The 18,767-nt window shown below is 39.1% G+C and overlaps 2 protein-coding genes across 3 annotated transcripts in view; one reads left to right on the forward strand and one right to left on the reverse strand.

The window, feature by feature from the left end:
- Nucleotides 1-8: 8 nt before the first annotated feature.
- Nucleotides 9-6,610, reverse strand: prepl (prolyl endopeptidase like). 2 transcript variants are annotated; one of them, XM_079560344.1, is made up of 15 exons: nucleotides 6,489-6,610; nucleotides 6,238-6,366; nucleotides 5,284-5,350; nucleotides 5,042-5,195; nucleotides 4,867-4,955; nucleotides 4,670-4,793; nucleotides 4,375-4,591; nucleotides 4,107-4,298; nucleotides 3,817-4,029; nucleotides 3,543-3,718; nucleotides 3,245-3,461; nucleotides 2,088-2,237; nucleotides 1,871-1,997; nucleotides 301-389; nucleotides 9-237 (listed from the first exon to the last, which is right to left on the reverse strand). In XM_079560344.1, exons 1-15 carry the CDS (start codon nucleotides 6,594-6,596, stop codon nucleotides 160-162), a joined length of 2,130 nt encoding a protein of 709 aa, XP_079416470.1. In that variant the 5' UTR covers nucleotides 6,597-6,610; the 3' UTR covers nucleotides 9-159. The 2 variants fall into 2 exon arrangements, with proteins under 2 accessions (XP_079416470.1, XP_079416471.1); XM_079560345.1 differs by lacking the exons at nucleotides 1,871-1,997; nucleotides 2,088-2,237 and having other exon boundaries at nucleotides 114-237.
- Nucleotides 6,611-6,918: 308 nt separating this feature from the next.
- Nucleotides 6,919-18,767, forward strand: part of camkmt (calmodulin-lysine N-methyltransferase) — an 82,668-nt gene continuing 70,819 nt past the window's right edge. Inside the window, exons 1-3 of the mRNA XM_079559523.1 lie at nucleotides 6,919-7,231; nucleotides 9,201-9,379; nucleotides 9,486-9,550. Of these exons, the coding sequence (XP_079415649.1) occupies nucleotides 7,085-7,231; nucleotides 9,201-9,379; nucleotides 9,486-9,550 (391 nt within the window). The 5' untranslated portion in view covers nucleotides 6,919-7,084. The remainder of the gene's footprint in view (nucleotides 7,232-9,200; nucleotides 9,380-9,485; nucleotides 9,551-18,767) is intronic.

Consider the following 18,767-nt stretch of genomic DNA (forward strand, 5'->3'; position numbering starts at 1 on the left):
GTATCTGGCCATGTTCAACACAGTCTTTAAATAGTGTTAGGCTCATATAATATACAGTGTAATAAAACATTTGATTGTCATTTACATGTGTTTTTTTCTACTGGCATCCACGTGCAACATCATCAGGCTATTTGTGTCCATTGACCATGGTGCCGTCTGCTACCTCTTTTTCTTGCGGGATTGGCGCGGATGATTCAAGCCCAGCTCTGTGTAGAGAAATGCAAGCTCGAGGGCGTCCTTTAAAAGAAATATATTTGTTATTTTAGATTTTCAGAAAAAGTCAACCATGTGTGTCATTACCTCATTGACCATCAAATCAAAATCTTCTTCTCCCTGATGATTTGCTCCTGGTTGGATGTTGAGGACAACATTTGGCTTTTGTTCACATTCTTGGGAAAAAAAAAATACACAAGTCAGACCTACACGTATTAACCAATTACCTACTATTGTTGATCATAACATTATGATGCAATAAGCACATAGTTACAAAATGTGAACCAACATGAACTTTTATTTGCATTTGCATTCCTTGGACTATCATAAATACTGCCCAAGAGAACCCAACTAGAAACACGAACCCAAACTCATTATGTATCGCACATAAGTATTTGTCAAATACTCATTGAAACAAATGGGGGAAAAAACACCCTGATAAAAATAGCATATCTCGTCAATATAAACCCAAAGGTTAAAGCTGATAGAATAGAAAATTATGCTTAAATGAAAGATAATTCCCCTTGGACAATCAGTCATCTTGTTATACTGCGCTGCCAACACTTTTCCTTTGGCCAGTTGACTCAAATCTTTCCATCAGGTTTGATCATGCTTCATCTCAATCCCCTCTATATTATCCCAGCCTTTCTCAGTGGTGCTGGCTGTTTCACAAGTCTGGTCTTGACCTTGACAGCTCCCAGTCTGCTCAGTCTAATCTCTCACTGCGATACATTATCTCTTTGCCATGCTAATAGGCTGGTCCACACACCTCACATGCCTGTGCCATCAGCGCTTTTATCAGAGACTCAGGAGAGTGGACAGCCAGATTAGGGAGACATATACACACATACATAGACCCTTAAGATAAGCAGCAAGTGCACAGTTATAACAATAAGAGTGATGATGGTGTGGGAGAAGTGCAAGAAATAGCAAAGCCATACCGCCTTTGCTAAACCCAATCCCGTCAGGTCTCGGAAGCTAAGCAGGTAAGGCCTGGTTGATACTTAGATGGGAGATCGTTTGGAAACACCAGGAAGTCTGGGTGAATTTAGTGTGTGTGTGAGGGGTTGGGTATTTGGGTGCTCAAGATTAGAAGTGAAAAGGAAAAATAGTCTTTATGGAAGGAAGGTATGTAATTAGTTCATTAACGTGCACACTATATTTTACAAAAAGTTACAGTAGTACATGGTAGAGCTGAACACATTTTTTTTGTGGCAATATAGGTTAGTGCAATATCCATATCACAAAAAGCCACAATATATGGCAAAGTACTGATATTTACTTATTATTTTCTAACTCAGTCTAAGACAAAAATGTGCAAGAGTTAAGTTTTAGTCATGATTTTATGAAATGTATTTCCATTTAGTGTTTTTCCTGGTTTACTATTTTTAATATTCTTTTTATTCTATATAGAAAACAAATTGAAATGGTTAAGTAAGATATTGATCAAGACAGTTATCAAATATTGCAATATTGTTCTTATATCATGCAGCACTAGTACAGGGAGGCTGCATACCATTACATATTTATGTTTCTCAAGTAGAACATGCAATTATAGTTTTTTTTTATTTAAAATTGGAACTTTAAAATTGGAAAGTAAACTACAAAAGTGTCACTTATGCTACTACTACTAAATTACTCGAGGGCCTGTATTTACCTGTTCCTGGATTCATGGAGAGATAGGAGTGAATGGCCTTCTGTAGCTTTTCAGCATATCTCACAATACCACTAAGAGGAACTCTGGAATCAGCATTGTAGGCAGTGAGAAGCATGGATGGATACCTCTGCATAACAACATGAAATCGAAAAAGAAAAATGTTCGTTCAGTCATTTTAACCACCATTAACTTTGAAAATGGACTGGGGGTTTCACACCTGAGGAATAATGTTGTACAACGGACAGTACTTGGCAATGGTAAATTTGTGTGCAGGATTTCCAACAGAGTCGCCCCATTCCTCTCTGTCCTCAATGGTCAGAGGCAGACTGCAATCCCCCAATGTTCCCAGCAGATCTAAAAACGGCGCCTTAGAAAAGAACAAAAAATAATAATACCAGACCAATATGGAATCGAAAATCTTTGTAGGTGCTACCGGTATCAGAAAATGGGTACCAAAATGGGTACCAGAAATTGTGTTCTTCATTAGATTTCAAGTTCTAATGCCTGGAAGGTCCTGAGACAGCACTACAGAAAGTAACTTGGTTGTTCCAGCTAAAAAAAATGATAAAAAACAAATGATATTTAATGGAATAGATTGTCCTATTTTTGGTTCTAGATGACAACTAGTAGATACAAGAATCGCAGCAGCCCATATATGATCATGTTCGAAGCCAGAGAAGAAAAACAAGAAGAAAACCCCCCCTAAAATCTTCAATTACTCCACAACTACTTGTGAAGAAAAAACTGAATTATGAATATATTTTTCTACCAAATAAAAATGGAGACATGGAGAGGAGCAAAGTGGTTCTGCAGCCCATAAATACAGACATAACGGAGAACGCAAACCATGATTCCAACGTTAGCTTCATGCTATGTGCCAATGCTAGCTACAAGTGCTGTTTTTTGCTTTTATCTGCTGTGCACAAAAACATCCATATAGACCCGATTTTGACTTGACTTCATATGTATGCGATGAATATCTTTCCGGCTAAACAGAGTGGAACATTTTAATTCCAAAACATACCTCCTTCCCCTGTTTGCTAGGCCACGCCCCCCCTTGACAGTTACCATGGCATTTTCAGTTGCCCACTGCCTCTGCTCTGAACTGTGGACTCTTTAAAATGGTGCGATGTCACGTAAACGCAACCTATCACTTCCTCATCTGTATACTGTTCTTTGGCATAATGCATTTTCTTTATTTTCTTAAGCCCTCGCATTGCTTTTAATCTTTAGTTGTGGTATGCCCCTGCCTTCTGCTCTGTCTAAATAATGATAATAAAAAAAAAAAGTAAACCATGTATAGTTACTGATATTGAAAAAAATTGACCGGTACCTAGCTCTTGTCACATGTACAATAATCTGTGTTTGTCCTACCTGCAGTGTGACAGCTTTTATCAGGTGTGGGTGTAGGTTACAGAGTGCTCCGACTGGAACGGCTCCAGCGCTGCAGGCTGTCAGAGCAGTGAGTGAGGAAGAGGAGACCCCAGAAGAGAAGAGATGCTGGAGGCAGGCCACAAGGTCCTCCACACTTTTCTGTTTGCCCTCAACGCGAGCCTGTCTGTACCAAGAGAGACCACACTCTCCTCCACCCCTAGGAAAAAGAAAAAAAGAAACATAATAAAATCAAATTCTGTTTAACTGAACGGTAATTGAATGAGGCAAAAATCGGTACCTGACGTGACAATATGCAAGAGCCCATCCCTGCTCCAACAGAAATCGTTTCTTTGCACAGAATTCCATATTTAGATCTCTGCCATAAGATCCATAAACATGGACAAGCAATGGCAGTTTCTCTAACGGTCCTGCATCAGCAGCATGGAACACTGTTATTGGCACCAATGTACCATCCTGCAAATAAAGGGTTCGTTAAAGGTTATTGGTGCAACTTGCAAATTTACTATTATTTACCAGCACTCAATTTGTAAATAACTTGAATAACTTCTAACTTTGCTGCAAGCATCCAGACGTGAGGTGGTAAAACTGCTGACTTCTTTGGTGAAGCTTTTATTTCCTTCATCGCTTAGAACCAGGCCTTCTTCCGGGAGCAGACAGAAGCGCAGAGGTGGGTGAATGGGAGATGAGATCAGAAACTCTAACGCATTGCTTTTGTCTGCTTCGTCTCCTTTCTTCGTCTCAAAAGCACAAGCCCAAGATGGTAGCTTTGGAACAAATAAATGAATAAGCAAACACACACACAGCTCAGACAAAATGATAAAGGTAATACGGTAAATTTTACCTCCATAAAGCACAGTTCATCTGGTTTATTCAAAGACATTACAGTTAGCCCGATTCGACCAAGTGGTGTCCTTGTAGTTAACACACAAAAGTCCCCAATGACATCCATGTCTTTTATAGTGAATCCAGGAGGAGGACAATACAGAGGTAGCCATGAATCAGCTGATGGATCTGACTGCAACGTTTGAACCACCTAAACAGTAGAAACAAAAAAAACAACATAAATCATTCATACTTTAGTCAATCAATCTAAACATATTGTATTTTACCTGATATTCCTGCCCAGGACCTGTACTGGCCAGAATGATGAGCGAGCCTTTCCAATGCTCAATGTGATATAAAAGATCTGGAATGCGTCTTTGAACCAGACAAGGCTCACAGCTCAAATGATCTTTGTCAATGAACAGCACCTCTGAGCTGTTTCTACTGTTGCAGTTTATGGTAAGTAGTTTTTGATCTCCGGTGAGGGCTAACTCCACAAATACGCTGAAATATGAAGTCAAGATTACGCATTTTGCATGTCCCCAAATTTCAAAAGAATTTCCTTTTTTATTATTTACTTACTCAAGCCTTGCTTCTTCAAATACAGGTGTAATTTTGCTGTTTTTATTTAAGTCCAGGCAAAATACTGTACTGCTCCTCAGACCATCAAGAGTTGTGTAAAACAACACATCATCTGTGGCCCACTCTAACAAACATAAACTTTTTTTAAATTTGCAAATTGTTAACAACTGTTGCAAGGAGCAGAGCACAGACCTTACCAAAGCTTAAGACTTTATCAAGCGTTAGAATCACATGGGGGTTAACAGGGGAGAGGAAGGTCTCTTGTCCAAGATTTATGATTAAACATCTTGAAGAGAGCAAAATACCTGCATTTAGTCATTATTTGCAGCAATATAAAGTATGGTAAAAGTAAATATAACACTTTTTGTTTACCTGGTCTCTTCTTTGTGATACTCTTTAAGGGTTACAGCAAGGTACTTTTCCCGTGGGGACAGGCGTATTCTCTGAACAGTCCACTGCAAATGTTTTTTATCTTCCATCTCTAAAAGTTGGTCAAAATCTAGTACTCGCTCCAGGGTTTGTTCTGCTGTAATACAATGCAAACATGTTATTATCCCATAATAATGCAGACTTGTTTTGGTGTAATGTATGTTATGATTGATGTTCTTGCTTACCCTTTCTCTTATCTATTTTGTAGATGCCCTTTGCATCAATACTATAGATATGGTGAAGACCACACACCTGCGAACAAGGATAGGATTAAGGAGTATTTAGAATAATTATTTGGCAAAAGTAGCTCAGTTGGCAAGCGATCCAAAGCTTAGCGGTTTGAATCCTGGTGCTGCCAGGTGCAGACTGGTGTGAGGTCAGACGATGGCGCAGATTCAGCCTTCTTTCTATCGACACTAGTACTGTAGCTTATCAGTGTTAATTTTGACAACATATTTTAATTTAGTTTTAGTCTTAGTCTTTTGACGAAAATGTAATTCGATTTTAGTCTAGTTTTAGTCAAAAAAATATCTTCAATTTTAGTCTAGTTTTAGTCGACTAAAATTGCAAGTAAATTTAGTCGACAAAATTTAAGACGAATTTAGTCGACTTTGCGTTGATAATATTAATTGTAATCATATTTAATCTTGTTCCTCTGCTTCACGGAGCTGCTCCACATGAACAAAGCTCAGAGCTGATCCTTTGGCTGTGAATTTACATGATATGAGGCTCTTTCAGACGGTCAATAGAAGTTTGGATGATTTTAGTCTCTACTTTTCATTTTTTTTTAGTCTTATTTTAGTCGACTAAAATATCTGGACATTTTAGTCATAGTTTTAGTCTCATGAAAAACTTTCAATTTAGTTTTAGTCGGCAAAAATATCACTTTGACTAAAATTAAGACTAAATATTTTAGTCGACGAAATCAACACTGTAGCTTACCACCACCAAGTAAGGAGCGAATAGCTTATGACCCCAGCACGCTTTAACTCATGCTTGTAAAGTGCAATACAAGTGTATAAGGCATTGACATCATTGACGACATCATCATCATCATCATCATCATCATCATCATCATCATCCACATCTTGAATGGCTGGTATAGTATCATGTTTTTCATATTTAAAGTAATGCCTCACCATTGAATAATTGAGTATTGAAGAGAAGCGAAGGTATGTTGCTCTCACTCTCTTGTTGAAAAACCTTTGCAAGTCTCTGTACTTCTCTAATCCACATGTGGAGGATGCAGGGGCTGAATTTGATACATCCTGATGATAATACAATCCAGTCATCAAACAATATAACATGAAACAAAATGCCTCAGGATTATGGTTAAAGTGTATCATTATAACATTTGCTGAATGAGTGGCTACAATATCCGGTTGCTTACCGAGACGTAACATCTTTGGGTAGTCACTCTTTTAATAAGTGCCCGTTTCTGAGTGAGGAATCGAGTCAATTTGAGTGATAAACAGCAAGAAGTAGCTGCGATCATCATTACAAGAGCAATGAACTGAACAATACTTGTTACATCAGAGGACGTAGTCTACAGATCACAATAGATCTATAACTACTATATATTAAGTAAGTTACTACTACAAAAGGAACAGCTTGGTTCACAGGCTGTTTGGTTACAGCATGCTGCCTCTGCATGTCCATTGAAAACAATCCCCGCTGTACAATACGTAGAGGAAAACGCAAGCCCAATGTAATCAAACTCTGAATCATCCAGCGCGGTTTCAGTGCGTAAAATCAATCTTCTGTGATCGATAATCAACTGCATGTCCTGGCCAGGCAAAAGTGTACGGAAGTAGCATTTTTCCATCCCCTTGTCAACCCCCACTATGGATGTAACAGGTGAATAAGCATGGGAATGTAATCTTAGATATGGTTTAGAAGGACGTTTTGTTTTGTTTTTTTAACCTGGTACACTGTGAAAGCTTGACAATCAAGTATCCGGGATCGACACTTCCCTACGGCAATACAATGGAAAAGCGTTCAACCGGTGCTAAAAGCGAAACACCGGTGAGACAAGACATTGATGGAGACACTGGCGAAGCTAACTCTCATATCTGTTATGTTGATTCCGCTGCTAATGGTGTGGCCAGAGCTAGATGGACCCTCCTGCGACAGGTACGAGGAGCCTACAGCTGTTTGCATGTTTACATCACTTGTTACATCCAGGCAGGCTGTGTGTTAGTAGATCAGGGGTTCCCCAAACTTTTCAGGCCGCGACCCCCAAAATCACTCAACCAACAACTGGGAACCCCCTTCTGTAAAACGTAATGAAGATTCAGAATCATTTATGATGTAAATCTTTTCAAATCTGGTTTAATGATGCTCTGTATTTTGATATGTGGCTTACATTCACTAAAATATGTTCAAAAATACAGCAAATTCAGTGTCAGAAATGTAATAATGATTGTTTCAAAATCATCTGGCGACCCCCTCTTCAGCGTCCTGCGACCCACACTTTGGGAACTACTGGGTCATACGGTCCGAGTTCCTACACATGTGCAATGAACACATGCGCAGTTATTTGCCCTAACTCCCAGTTGTAATCACCTTTTCTTTAAGCTGTAGCTCAGCAATGGAAACATGTATGTGCCAGGTCTACAAAAATATATTTCCAGGAACCATCATCAAAAATGTGCTGATTGTAAACTTCTGGATTGGTTGATCTAATAAAAGGTTATAGTTATAGAGTTATAGCTTCACAAAGATGGGTCCTACTTAGAAAATCTCAATAATGGCCCTCTAATCTATGCAGGATCAACTACTGAGGCACTTAAAAAAAATGTCCCCAGATAGAAGCCATATCAGTCAGTCTGTAGCCAGAAAATTTGTATCGATCTCAAATGGCTTCATGGTTGAAAAATATTTTGGATGCTGCTCATTTTTTGCATATTTCTTGAGATTACACATTTTTGAACATTTGGGTCATTTCTGCAGCCTGTACTGTTTGCCAGTATGGTGGATCATCATAGGTACGTCCACAGCACAAAGAACATGGTGGCACCAACACTGGTCTTGGTGGTTTTCTGGGGGCCAGGAAAAATAGTTTTCTGTCTTGTTTCATGAAGTTTACAAATACCTCCTTTTCTTCGTAATTTCTTTGCATTATGTTGCCAACGTACCAGTGAGCATCATCAACACAGGCAACATATTTTCCAGGCTGGTACTGATCATGGTCAGTCTCAGGTTCTGCTTGAGAAAGTGTGTCACTAGTACGCTCCAATCCAAATGTAGAGGCATTTTGTTGGATATTGTCCTTGGTGTGATAGAAGAAATGTACACCTTCGATATTTGCTCTTGAAGTGCCTTAGTAGTCGACTACGTGGTCAAATTCTGGATACACTGGAGGGCTATTTTTGAGATTTTCCAAGTAGGACCTACCATTGTGAAGCTATAACTCCAAGATCTTTTATTAGATCAACGCCCTGCTTCCACTGCAGCAAGGTTATATCCTAATAAACTAAAATCTAGAATATGAAGATGATGACTCAATGCACTTCTATTGTAGAGCCCCTGACATTTTGGGGGAAAAAATTCAAAAATTCAAAAATTGCCATTTTTAGCATCCTATAAATCCAATAGTTTATAATCTAGCACATTGTTGACGATTGTTCCTGGAAATATATGTATACATGTTTCCATTGCTGAGCTACAGCTCTTTAAAGGTACACAAAAAAAACCTTTAAAGAGTGTTTTTGTAAATTGTAAAAAAAAATAAAAAAAAAAATTTAAGAGTTGGGAGTTAGAGCAAATAACTTTGCATGCGTTCATAATACTCATGTAGGAACTCTCTCAATAATTTTTCACTGCATGTTTATTACTTTATTTCGTGCACAATAAGGAAATACGCCTAAACATCCAATCAAATTGCACGTAACAAGCCACGTAGGAATTTTGGGAGCTACTTGGAATAGTGTAGCTCTCTACAAATTAAAGAATCAAATTTTAAAAATGAAATGAAAAGGCTTCATTCAAACACCTCATTGAACAGTTTTTACTTTTACTGACAATAACATTTATGTACAGTTTTGATTTTTGATAATCCTAGATTGTAGGACCATGTTGTACTTTTTATTTCTTTTCACAGGTGTTGCGACAAAAGCAGGCAGACTGTCCAGAAGTGAAGCAGGTGTCTGTGCGCAGATTTTCCAGTTTTGAGCTTTTCTGCAGAAAAAGTCTTGTGATTCATGACTCAAGTAATACCTCAGATGACCAATGGATGGAGTACCGAAGTGTCTCTCTTCCTAAGTACAGTGCCTTACTTAGGTGAATACTGGACATTTATCTTACTGTATCATTTGTTTTAAGTAGAGTTATCTTGACGATCACAACTAACCCTGCTTTAAATAAGTCTGAATATTTTTCTCTGCAGGGATCATTTGGGGCCTCTCAGAGTGAATGAAGTGCTTAATAGTTTTGATAACACCGGTAATGTCTGTAAGTACTCTTTTGTTTTCCTGCCAATCACATCTGCTTTGAAAGCTTTTTATTCCTGACATAAGTGCTATTACAAGCCTGTTAGTCTATTAGCTTGGTAATGTTCACACAAAACTTAGCCTTCTTTGATAACTGTCTCTCTAGTTCAGAAAAGATGCTGATACATTTTTTTTTGCTTTTGCTATTAGTTGTACAGTTGTGTCTTTAGAATTTTATACTGGACACTTCATTACATTCAGATTGTGAAATTTGCCAGTGCATTGATTAATTGCACACAAAATAATAATAAAAAATAATTCTTTGCAATTCAGTAAAACAATGTAAATTCTCAGGAGAGCAAACAAAACAACTATCTTTCTGTGAAGCACTTTGGTCCTCCTGGTGTTGCTGTAAAGTGCTATATAAATACATTTTGATTGATTGATTGATTGAAAACAAAACAACTAGAATCATGTTTAAAAATTGCAACAGTTTCGCATGACTATATCTGGTGGATGCCTCTAGGGCCTGACCGGATTATTGGAGTCCGATTCCGGTACCGATATGAAGGGGGTTGGCCTGGCCGATATGTAGGTCGTTATTTTAAGTAATTTAATTTCATGTTTTTTTTAATCTCTCAAATAGTTAAGGTAGTAAAGGTTTCAATCATGAAATTCCGATGTGCACCGCTGATGTTTTTGGAAAATGTCTCGTCTTGCTATGTTCCATTTGTCCTCGGAGCTCGGAAAGTCTTTTTTCTCTCAGTGTTCCAGTTGTCAAGTTGCTGCGATGTGGTAAAAATCCAACATAATATGGGCCTAACTTTCCTGTTTTATAAACCCGAACGTTGTGGTTATATTTACAACCTCATAAATAATGTTACAAAGCAATTAGAGAGCGCAGTTGGCAATAGCCCGTGAGGGGCGTAAGCAACATTAGTATCGCAGAACAAACCGTCCATGTTATAACCGCAGCGGCTCACCTCCTGCACAGCTGAGTGACAGACAGTGACCGGGCAAAGGAGAACAACTAAAGTGTTAAGAACACAAGAAATTGAAAAATATTTTAGTCGGTTGTTTATATTTAGTGCCAACACCGTGTGCTGCCATGTTGCATTGCCCAACTCGCGACTTGTGAGAATCGTCCGACTTTCCCAGTGGGAAATCCGACATATCCAGTTCAAAGTCCCCACATGGAGGTCAGAAATTCTGAGTTCCAAGTAGAAATGGAACGTACCATGCTCCTGTATATGAAGCTTCGAAATGTGTCATTGTTGAACTCTGACAGCAGGGGGCGCTGTATAATCATGTTTAGTAGGTACTGCAGAGGGAGCTTGTTTGAAAGGCAAAAATCAGTAGATTCCAAAACAAAAAACGGCAAGTCTCTCTTGTCTATCTCTTTATGGTTCAAAAATTGTACACAAAAGTCTACAATATAAAATAGGGGAGACCGGGTATGGTTGTAACATGGGGAACAATAATGGCTGACAGGGGTGGGGTGGGTTGTAACGCAATCATCCCCTATATACAGTTAATAACACTTACTTGAATTTAATACTTTTACAGAAGGCCTAGACAGTGGAAAAGAAAGACTGACAGATTTGTGCCAGCTAATGTTTTAAAAAAAAGCATCTGATGTGGTCAGAAAGAAGGGCAAGTCAGATCAGTTGCAAAGGCGCATGCGATCTGTCATGTAAAACTGAGCAGATACTGCAAAACACAGCAGAAGCTGAGAGACCAGGGTCCAGTGATCATCCCAGTGTAGGTTACTGAAGCATCAAAGACATTTTCTCTGAGGTGCAGGAGGAAGTGTTGGCTGACTATTTGTCTCAGGCAGCAGACCTGTATTATGGACTGACTCCACGTGAGCTTAAGCATATGACAGGTTAGAGAGAGAGAAAGACATTGTTCTGCATTGTTCTTTTGTTGAAATAAACCTCTATTTGAAGCATATCGTATGACGTGGCCTCTGTTTTTGCTTCTTTTGTTTAACTGCCCCCAGCATGTGTTCCTACCCCGGTAGTGGGGTAGGTTGTAACAGAGGAACACCATGTATTTGACATCAACTCACAAGGTCTGTGATATTCTTGTAGAGGTTTGAATTGGTGCCATTTGTAGTTAACAAATTTGTGTACTTTGTATATAAGTTTGAGAACTCTAGCTCAAAAATTCTGTAAGTTACAGGTGCTGAAGCAAAAAGTGTTCCAACCATACCCGGTCTCCCCTAGATAATATAGGTGTACAAACTTGTGACTGATTTTCACTGCGATTATTCTTTGCTACCCTGAGGCCTAGGAAGTTGTGGGAGCTCTAACTCTTTCCAATGCAAAAAACGGTTCCGGAGATATCGACATTTTTATCGGCCGATATAATAAAATACCTCATATCGGCCTAATATATCAGCCCGCCGATATATTGGTCAGGTCCTAGTGCCCACCATGACGATATCTGGTGGGCGTGTCTACCATGGTGTACAGGTTTGAGGAAGGATTTCTAATCGTGAGTCCAGTTGTTTTGCTTTATCCTTTTGTGTTTTAACTCAATGTCAATGTCAACTTTATTTCTAAAGCACATTTACAACGCGAAAAACTCAAAGTGCTTTACAAGTTGACAAGAAAAAAAACAATAATTTATAATTCAATTTCTAATCTCGTCAGGCTTCGTAAAGCGCTGCAGTAGGCCATTATTCATTCACTCTGCACACTAGGTGGCGGTAAGCTTCTTCTGTAGCTACTGCTGTCCTGAGGCTAACTGATGGAAATGTGGCTGCCAATCCGCAGCAACGCCCACTCACTTCACACCAGCAATGTTGACAAAGTGTCTTGTTTAAGGACATCGACAACATTATGAACTGTTTAGAGTTTGTTAAAAATGTTCCAGTTGTAGCTTTTCTCAACCCCCTGAGCCATTGCCAGTGGTATCTAAATATTAGATAAAATGCTTTGTTTGATGATGGTATAGGTCAGTATTACTCTGACAGATGTCAGAGATCAAGACCATAGCTAAGGGCTTTTCACTGTATATGGCATCACTCAGACATTGTGCTTGAATAGGTATTTAGTTAGTCAATACAAGGCAGAGAGAGGCTTTTTCCCTTTGATAGACAGGGGATGTAGAATCTACTAATAATATGTTTGTGAAATTATATCTTTTTTGTAAAAGTCTAGATATTCCTGCAGTGCAAACTATCTATTCCACACTTTTCTCTCTACACCTCTACTCCCCTCACAGCTGGAGCTGTGGTTGGCCAGATGGGTTACCGAGTTACTAACTTGCTGTTGGATTAGCACAGCCGGAGATGTGGAAGATGAGGAGGTGGAGAGCGGGTGGGCATCTCTGAGGCAGTGTGTTTGTGTGTTTAAGAATGGAGAGTCACTAACAGGGCACACTGCTTCTCAGACAATGAGCCAACCATTCCCCCTGTTCTTCACCCCATGTTTGGGACTAGTAATGCGTATGATCAATTAGTATTGGTTGAGAGGACGCTCTGAAAGGCCCAAAGGTGACCCTGTCAGTGCCCTGGGGTATGTTTTTGGTGAGGGGGTGTGGACTCCGGTAAAACCATGCCAAGAACAAATTTACACTCAAAAGTATGTCCCATGTCTCTTCACATACAGCAGAATACCCACATGAATGTTCCATTCACACACTTACGCTTGTCTCTCATCACCCTCTCCACCTTCCTGCTATACTGGTAATCTCCAACCCCTGAGGTGTGGACAAACCCAAATCCTAGGGGTCCTTGTCCTCCTGAATAGTAGGCTTAAAAGCCTGGCTAGATTAACCCACTGCCCCTATAATGTGTGGACTCAGCCTAAAAGTGTTACCCCCTCTCACCATGACGCTCTACAAGCTATTCAATTTGTCCCACCACTGTGCACGTATGTGAACAATATGTTATTTCTGAAAGTGACGAAAAGCTTAAGTCAGTGGTGTCATGTCAAGTGCTGTCTGCTCTGATAGTGATGTTTAAATCAAACGGATTTCTAGAAGCCTAACTATTATTATCCAGACGTTTTACTGTTAGACATATCAGTGTTTAATATTATGTTCATATCTTGACTTAAGACTCATATCTTGTACCTAAAATTTAATACATTTTATTTGTGACATTTTATTTGTGACTTATAGTTCTTTCCACTTGTTAAAATTGTGTAATATTGTCTCCAGTAATGCGTTGCAATTTGACTGTTAAAATCTTGGACCAAGTCTTGGATACTATGAACTATTTGAACTCTGAACTTTTAACCTTCTGTGTATTTAGCCGTCAGAGGAGCTTGTAATTGTAGGAGTGTTTTGTCCGGGTGTTGGTAGAGCTTTAGAAGAGCTCGTATCCTGCTAGAGATTGGGATTTTAGGACAGAAGTGCATGAGGTGCATAGCTTATATAAGATAAGACAGTCTTTTATCTTTTTGCATATTGTGATAGAAAATACATAGGATTACCATACATCTTCGGCCCGGTAACTATGCTCCAAAACGGAGCATAGTTTGTTTCTAATTTCAGAATTTAGGAAGTATATTTTTAATTGATTAACAATAGTATTATTGTATAAAAATATGAAGCTCAGGTACTCATCATTTGCAAAAATCGAAAAAATACTTAATTTCAGAAACATTAAAAAGCACCTTCTTCAGGGTGTGTGCATTATTGTATGGTGGTTTTTGATAAGGAATTAATGTTGCAGATGTCATCAGGTGTCTGTTGTTACAGTCCTATAGCTTTTTTTTTTTTTTTAAATAAAAGATAATAAAAAATCCTACCCCAGAGGTATGACTATGGTGGTGGGCAATTTTATTGTTCTAGTTAAAAGAATGAGTTCTGAGCCAATTGCTCGTATCATGTTGACTGAACAGGGGGTCTACGAGTCCTCAGGAAGTTAGATAATATTTTCAGTAATTGTGGAGTTCTTTGCTGGTGTTTTTATTAGCGCAGCAGGTACATTAATTTTGTCAAGACAAAACTTCAGTTGGTGAAACAAGCATGAAATTTGACATATGCATTGCGGTGAAAAAGTATATGACCCCCCACCTGATATCTTACATTTGTTTATATGTTTCTGATCATCAAGTATCACACAAAAAACATTCCCAGTGAACACAAAATGCAGTTTCTAAATGACTATCATATTGATTAAGGGAAAGAAAAATCCAAACCTCTCTGGTCCTGTGTGGAAAAGTAAATGTCCCAGGAACTTCATAACTGTTTCGACCGCCTTTTGCATGACTAACTGAGGTCAAGTGTTTTCAATAACTGGTGATGAGTGTCTCACATCGCTAGGGCTTTGTTTGTCTGGGATCCTTGTCCTGCTACATAACTCAAGAGTGCTTGAGCTCAATGACAACAAGTTGTCCAGGTCTTGAAGCAGCTAAGCAGTGCCATAGCACTATCATCTCCATGTTTGACTTTTGGCATGGTGTTCTATTTATCAAATACTGCGTTGTTTTTACGACTCAAATGAGAGACGAGCTGTTGCGTTCTTGTTTCTCAGCAGTGTTCGCCTTGGAACGCTCTGTGGATGCCATTTTTGCTCAGTTATAGTTTAATGATGAACACTGACTTTGACTGAGCCCAGTGAAACCTGCAGATGTTCAGATGTCGTTCTGGGTTCTTTGGTGACCTCCTGGATGAGTCATCGTTGCACTCTTGGGGTCTTTTCATGTCATTATAGGTTTTCTTTCATAGGTCTAACAGTGATATTTCCTTGATTGAACAAACTTGGTGGTAATCAGACTTGGGAGTTGCCAATAAAACTGAACTCAGCTTTATTCACAGCTAATCACAAAGGAGGCATTTACTTTTTCACACAGAGCCAGAGAGGTTTGGATTTTTTCTTTCCCTTAATAAATGCGACAATCATTTGGAAACCGCATTTTGTATTCACTGGGAATACTTTGTGTGATATAAAAATTGGGTTGATGATCGAAAACATTTAAGTGTGATTAATATAAACAAATCTAAGAAATCAGGAAGAGGGCAAATATTTTTTCACACCACTGTATCTTCTCCATAAGCCAATTTTTGAAAATGACTGGGTGTCTGTTTTTATCATAGGTTTTGCGTGTACCCGATCATTTGTTAATACCTTTGCTTTGGCTTTATACACTTAAATGAATAGGCCATCGTTTTTACATACTGAGATGTTCTTTCCTTTACTTAGATGAGTTGATGCGTAGCTGTCTGGTCTTTACGCGTGCGCTCAGTCATGCAAACACAGCACAGACGGCATTAGCATTTAGCCTCTCCTCTTCTCATCTATGGATCCAAACGGAAGTGAAGTTAGAAGCAACAAAGCTCTTCCACATGTTCCCTATTTAAATATGGTTACATGAGCCTTTACACTTCCAAGTACAGTTACACAAAATGAAACATGTTGATTTTCTAAGCGGATAAAACGGGGAACTATATTGCAAGGCGTAGTAATATTACAAGGCCTTGCAATTGTTGTGTACTTGCAATATAGTTCCCCTTTTTATCCGCTTAGAAAATCAACATGTTTCCTTTTGTGTAACTATACTTATACTTGGAGTGTGTATTTAAAAACAATGGCCTATTCCTTTAAGGTAGAGTCAACAAGCAAAGGGCATACTAGCATACTATAAACAAAGTTGGAGTCCAACATGGGCCCCACTAAACTTTAAAAAATGTGTTTCAGGATTCAGTAGGCACAGTTTATTGAATGCAATAGTTTTTCTTGAAATTACTATCTGAATCTATGAGGCTACATATGTCTATGCACACTGTAGGTGGTGGTTTATTACATGTATAATTGTATGTATATTTGCATATACTTTTATTAAAGAGTGAATGTCATGGCACAGCCAGGGCACACTGGTGACTTCACTGCCGTGTAACTCAACACAGGGCTAACCTTGCTTTACAAATGCTGTACCCAGCAGCTTTACTCTCTGTAGAATGGTAGACTAGTACTAATTGTAGTTTAGTTTAGTGCCCCAAATGCTGTCTAATAGCCCATATCAATTATTTGGTAGAAAATAGTTATAAGATCTTATTCGACGCCTTAGTTACCAGAGTGTGCCAGTGCGGGAAAGCCAAGGGTGAGGGCTATACATGACTACTTACCCGGATGATGCACAGATCACACGGGACTTAAATGGCACTGGATGAATGATGGAGGTGTAGGATAACCAAACTTAGTTGTATCCCACACATCAATGTGCTTATCAGACATTTTTTTTTCATTGCTGTAACCCACTGTGTCATATGTCCCACATCTGGGATTTTTTCATGGACACGCAGATTTTTTGACACAGAGGATTGTAGTAAACACACCAAATTTCATTCTTGTTTCACAAACTGCACTATATTTGAGTGGCTAGAAGTCTTTAAGAGTCAGTCTTCCTTATCTTCTGCATACTTCGCCTTACCCCTGATTAACAATGCTGCAGATCCTTGTTGGCAAAGATTTGTCCTCTACTATGCGGCAAATTAGTTGTGCATTTTTAGGTCACAAGTTTAGAATAAACATCAATTATACAATAATAAGGCTGTTGGTCATGATACTATGACCTGCTTTTGTGTCACAGGTGTGTGTTTTTTATGTGTGTTGAATGTGTTGTTGAAGGCACTAGTGTGTGTCGTAATAGGTGCCCCCAAAGCCTCCTCTTGTGCCAAGCCTTTGGTGGAGCCGTGTTTGCATAATTATGCTAATCATTGTGCCATAGTGCTAATTAGACCTTGTTAGACAATAGTGTGAGACTGGAAGCTGGCAGACACACACACAGACATGCTCACTCTGACTGTTGTGTCAATGACAGCGTTTGTAGACCCCCTCTGTGCTGTTTATAACATGCTTTCTATAGAAATGGTTATACTGTTGTGCACGGACCTGAGCTCAGGTGTCTTTTACCATTTTGATTTTGGCTAATGGGCTCAAAATCAATGTCAAATCAAATACTCCACATGCTTCCTTCGAGTCCTATGCAGCGCCAAAGCCAAACGCACTCTGTAGCTCCAGAACTGATGGATACAGCCAGCAAAGGAAGGCAGTTTTTGAAATTGATTGTAGAGTGTCAGTGTAAGCAGTTCTTTTATTTTCAGTGTAAGAGTTCAAGAGTTAGGTTTAGGGCACATTTACTCAGACAGTGCCCGTTAACCTAATTCTTTCTATTTATTCTGTTTTTTTTTACGTTTAAGAAATATGAAGTTGACTGGTGTAGTTTATCAAAGTGAAACTGTTCCTGACATGATGCTAATGTGCAACACCTCACACTTGTCGATGCGCACAGAGTTGCACATAATGAATTCCCTGCAGTCAGCCATTATGGCTCTGAGCACAATAGGGACTGGAGGTGAGCTGCTGGGTGTATCTCTGCTCCAGGACTCCTTTGCCATTATAGTCAGTAGTTGATTATGTGAATTTAAGCGTTACTGAAAGTCAGTGTGTGTGTGTATGTGTGTGTTTGTGTGTGTGTGTGTGTGTGTGTGTGTGTGTGTGTGTGTGTATGTATGTGTGTGTGTGTCCAGATGCGTGTGCACGTGTGCACAATTACCAGTAAGCGGTGGGATTAAGTTCAGGAAATGAGTAGAGCGTTAAAGAGGTGCTTCCCTGCCCAGTGCTCCTGCATTGTCGCCACTGCTAATACTCAGCTAATTACAAGGACATACTTTAACAGCAAGCTCAGCTTTTCACTGTGGTCAGGCTCTGCACAGTCCCCTCCCGTTCTTATGTTACCCCTTCAGCCTGGAATTAGGGGATGAACTGAGAAACTAATAACATGCCTTCCCCACCTAAAAGCTCACAGCCCTTTGGATGGATACAATTATTGGATTTTTCTCCATTTAAGTTGGCCCCTATGTGCCCCTGGCTACATCCTATGGCGGATTAGCTCATACATAGTGGAAACTATGGTGGTCTAAAGCGCACAAGAATCAAGTAAAAGCACAAAATATTGTATGATTGGTCAGCATGTGTTGCAGCAAATAGCGCTTCTATGTATAGTATCTCTTTGTATATTGGTTTTTGTTTTGACTGCATTGCCTTAATAGGTCTAATGTGTATGTACGAGGAGGGCAGGGCGATATGGCCAAAAACTATATCATGATATATAATAAAGAAGAAATATTACAATAACGATATGTTTGACAATATAATTGACAATAGACAAATTACTTCAAAATCGGCATACTTATTTCCTCGCAAATATGATCTACTCAAGCAGTTTACATCCTTCATTTCATTTTGTTTTTTAAGCACCTGTTCCCGTGTTCTACAGTCA

The sequence above is a fragment of the Gobius niger genome (genome assembly GCF_951799975.1).
Source record: "Gobius niger genome assembly, chromosome: 7".
Lineage (NCBI taxonomy): Eukaryota > Metazoa > Chordata > Actinopteri > Gobiiformes > Gobiidae > Gobius > Gobius niger.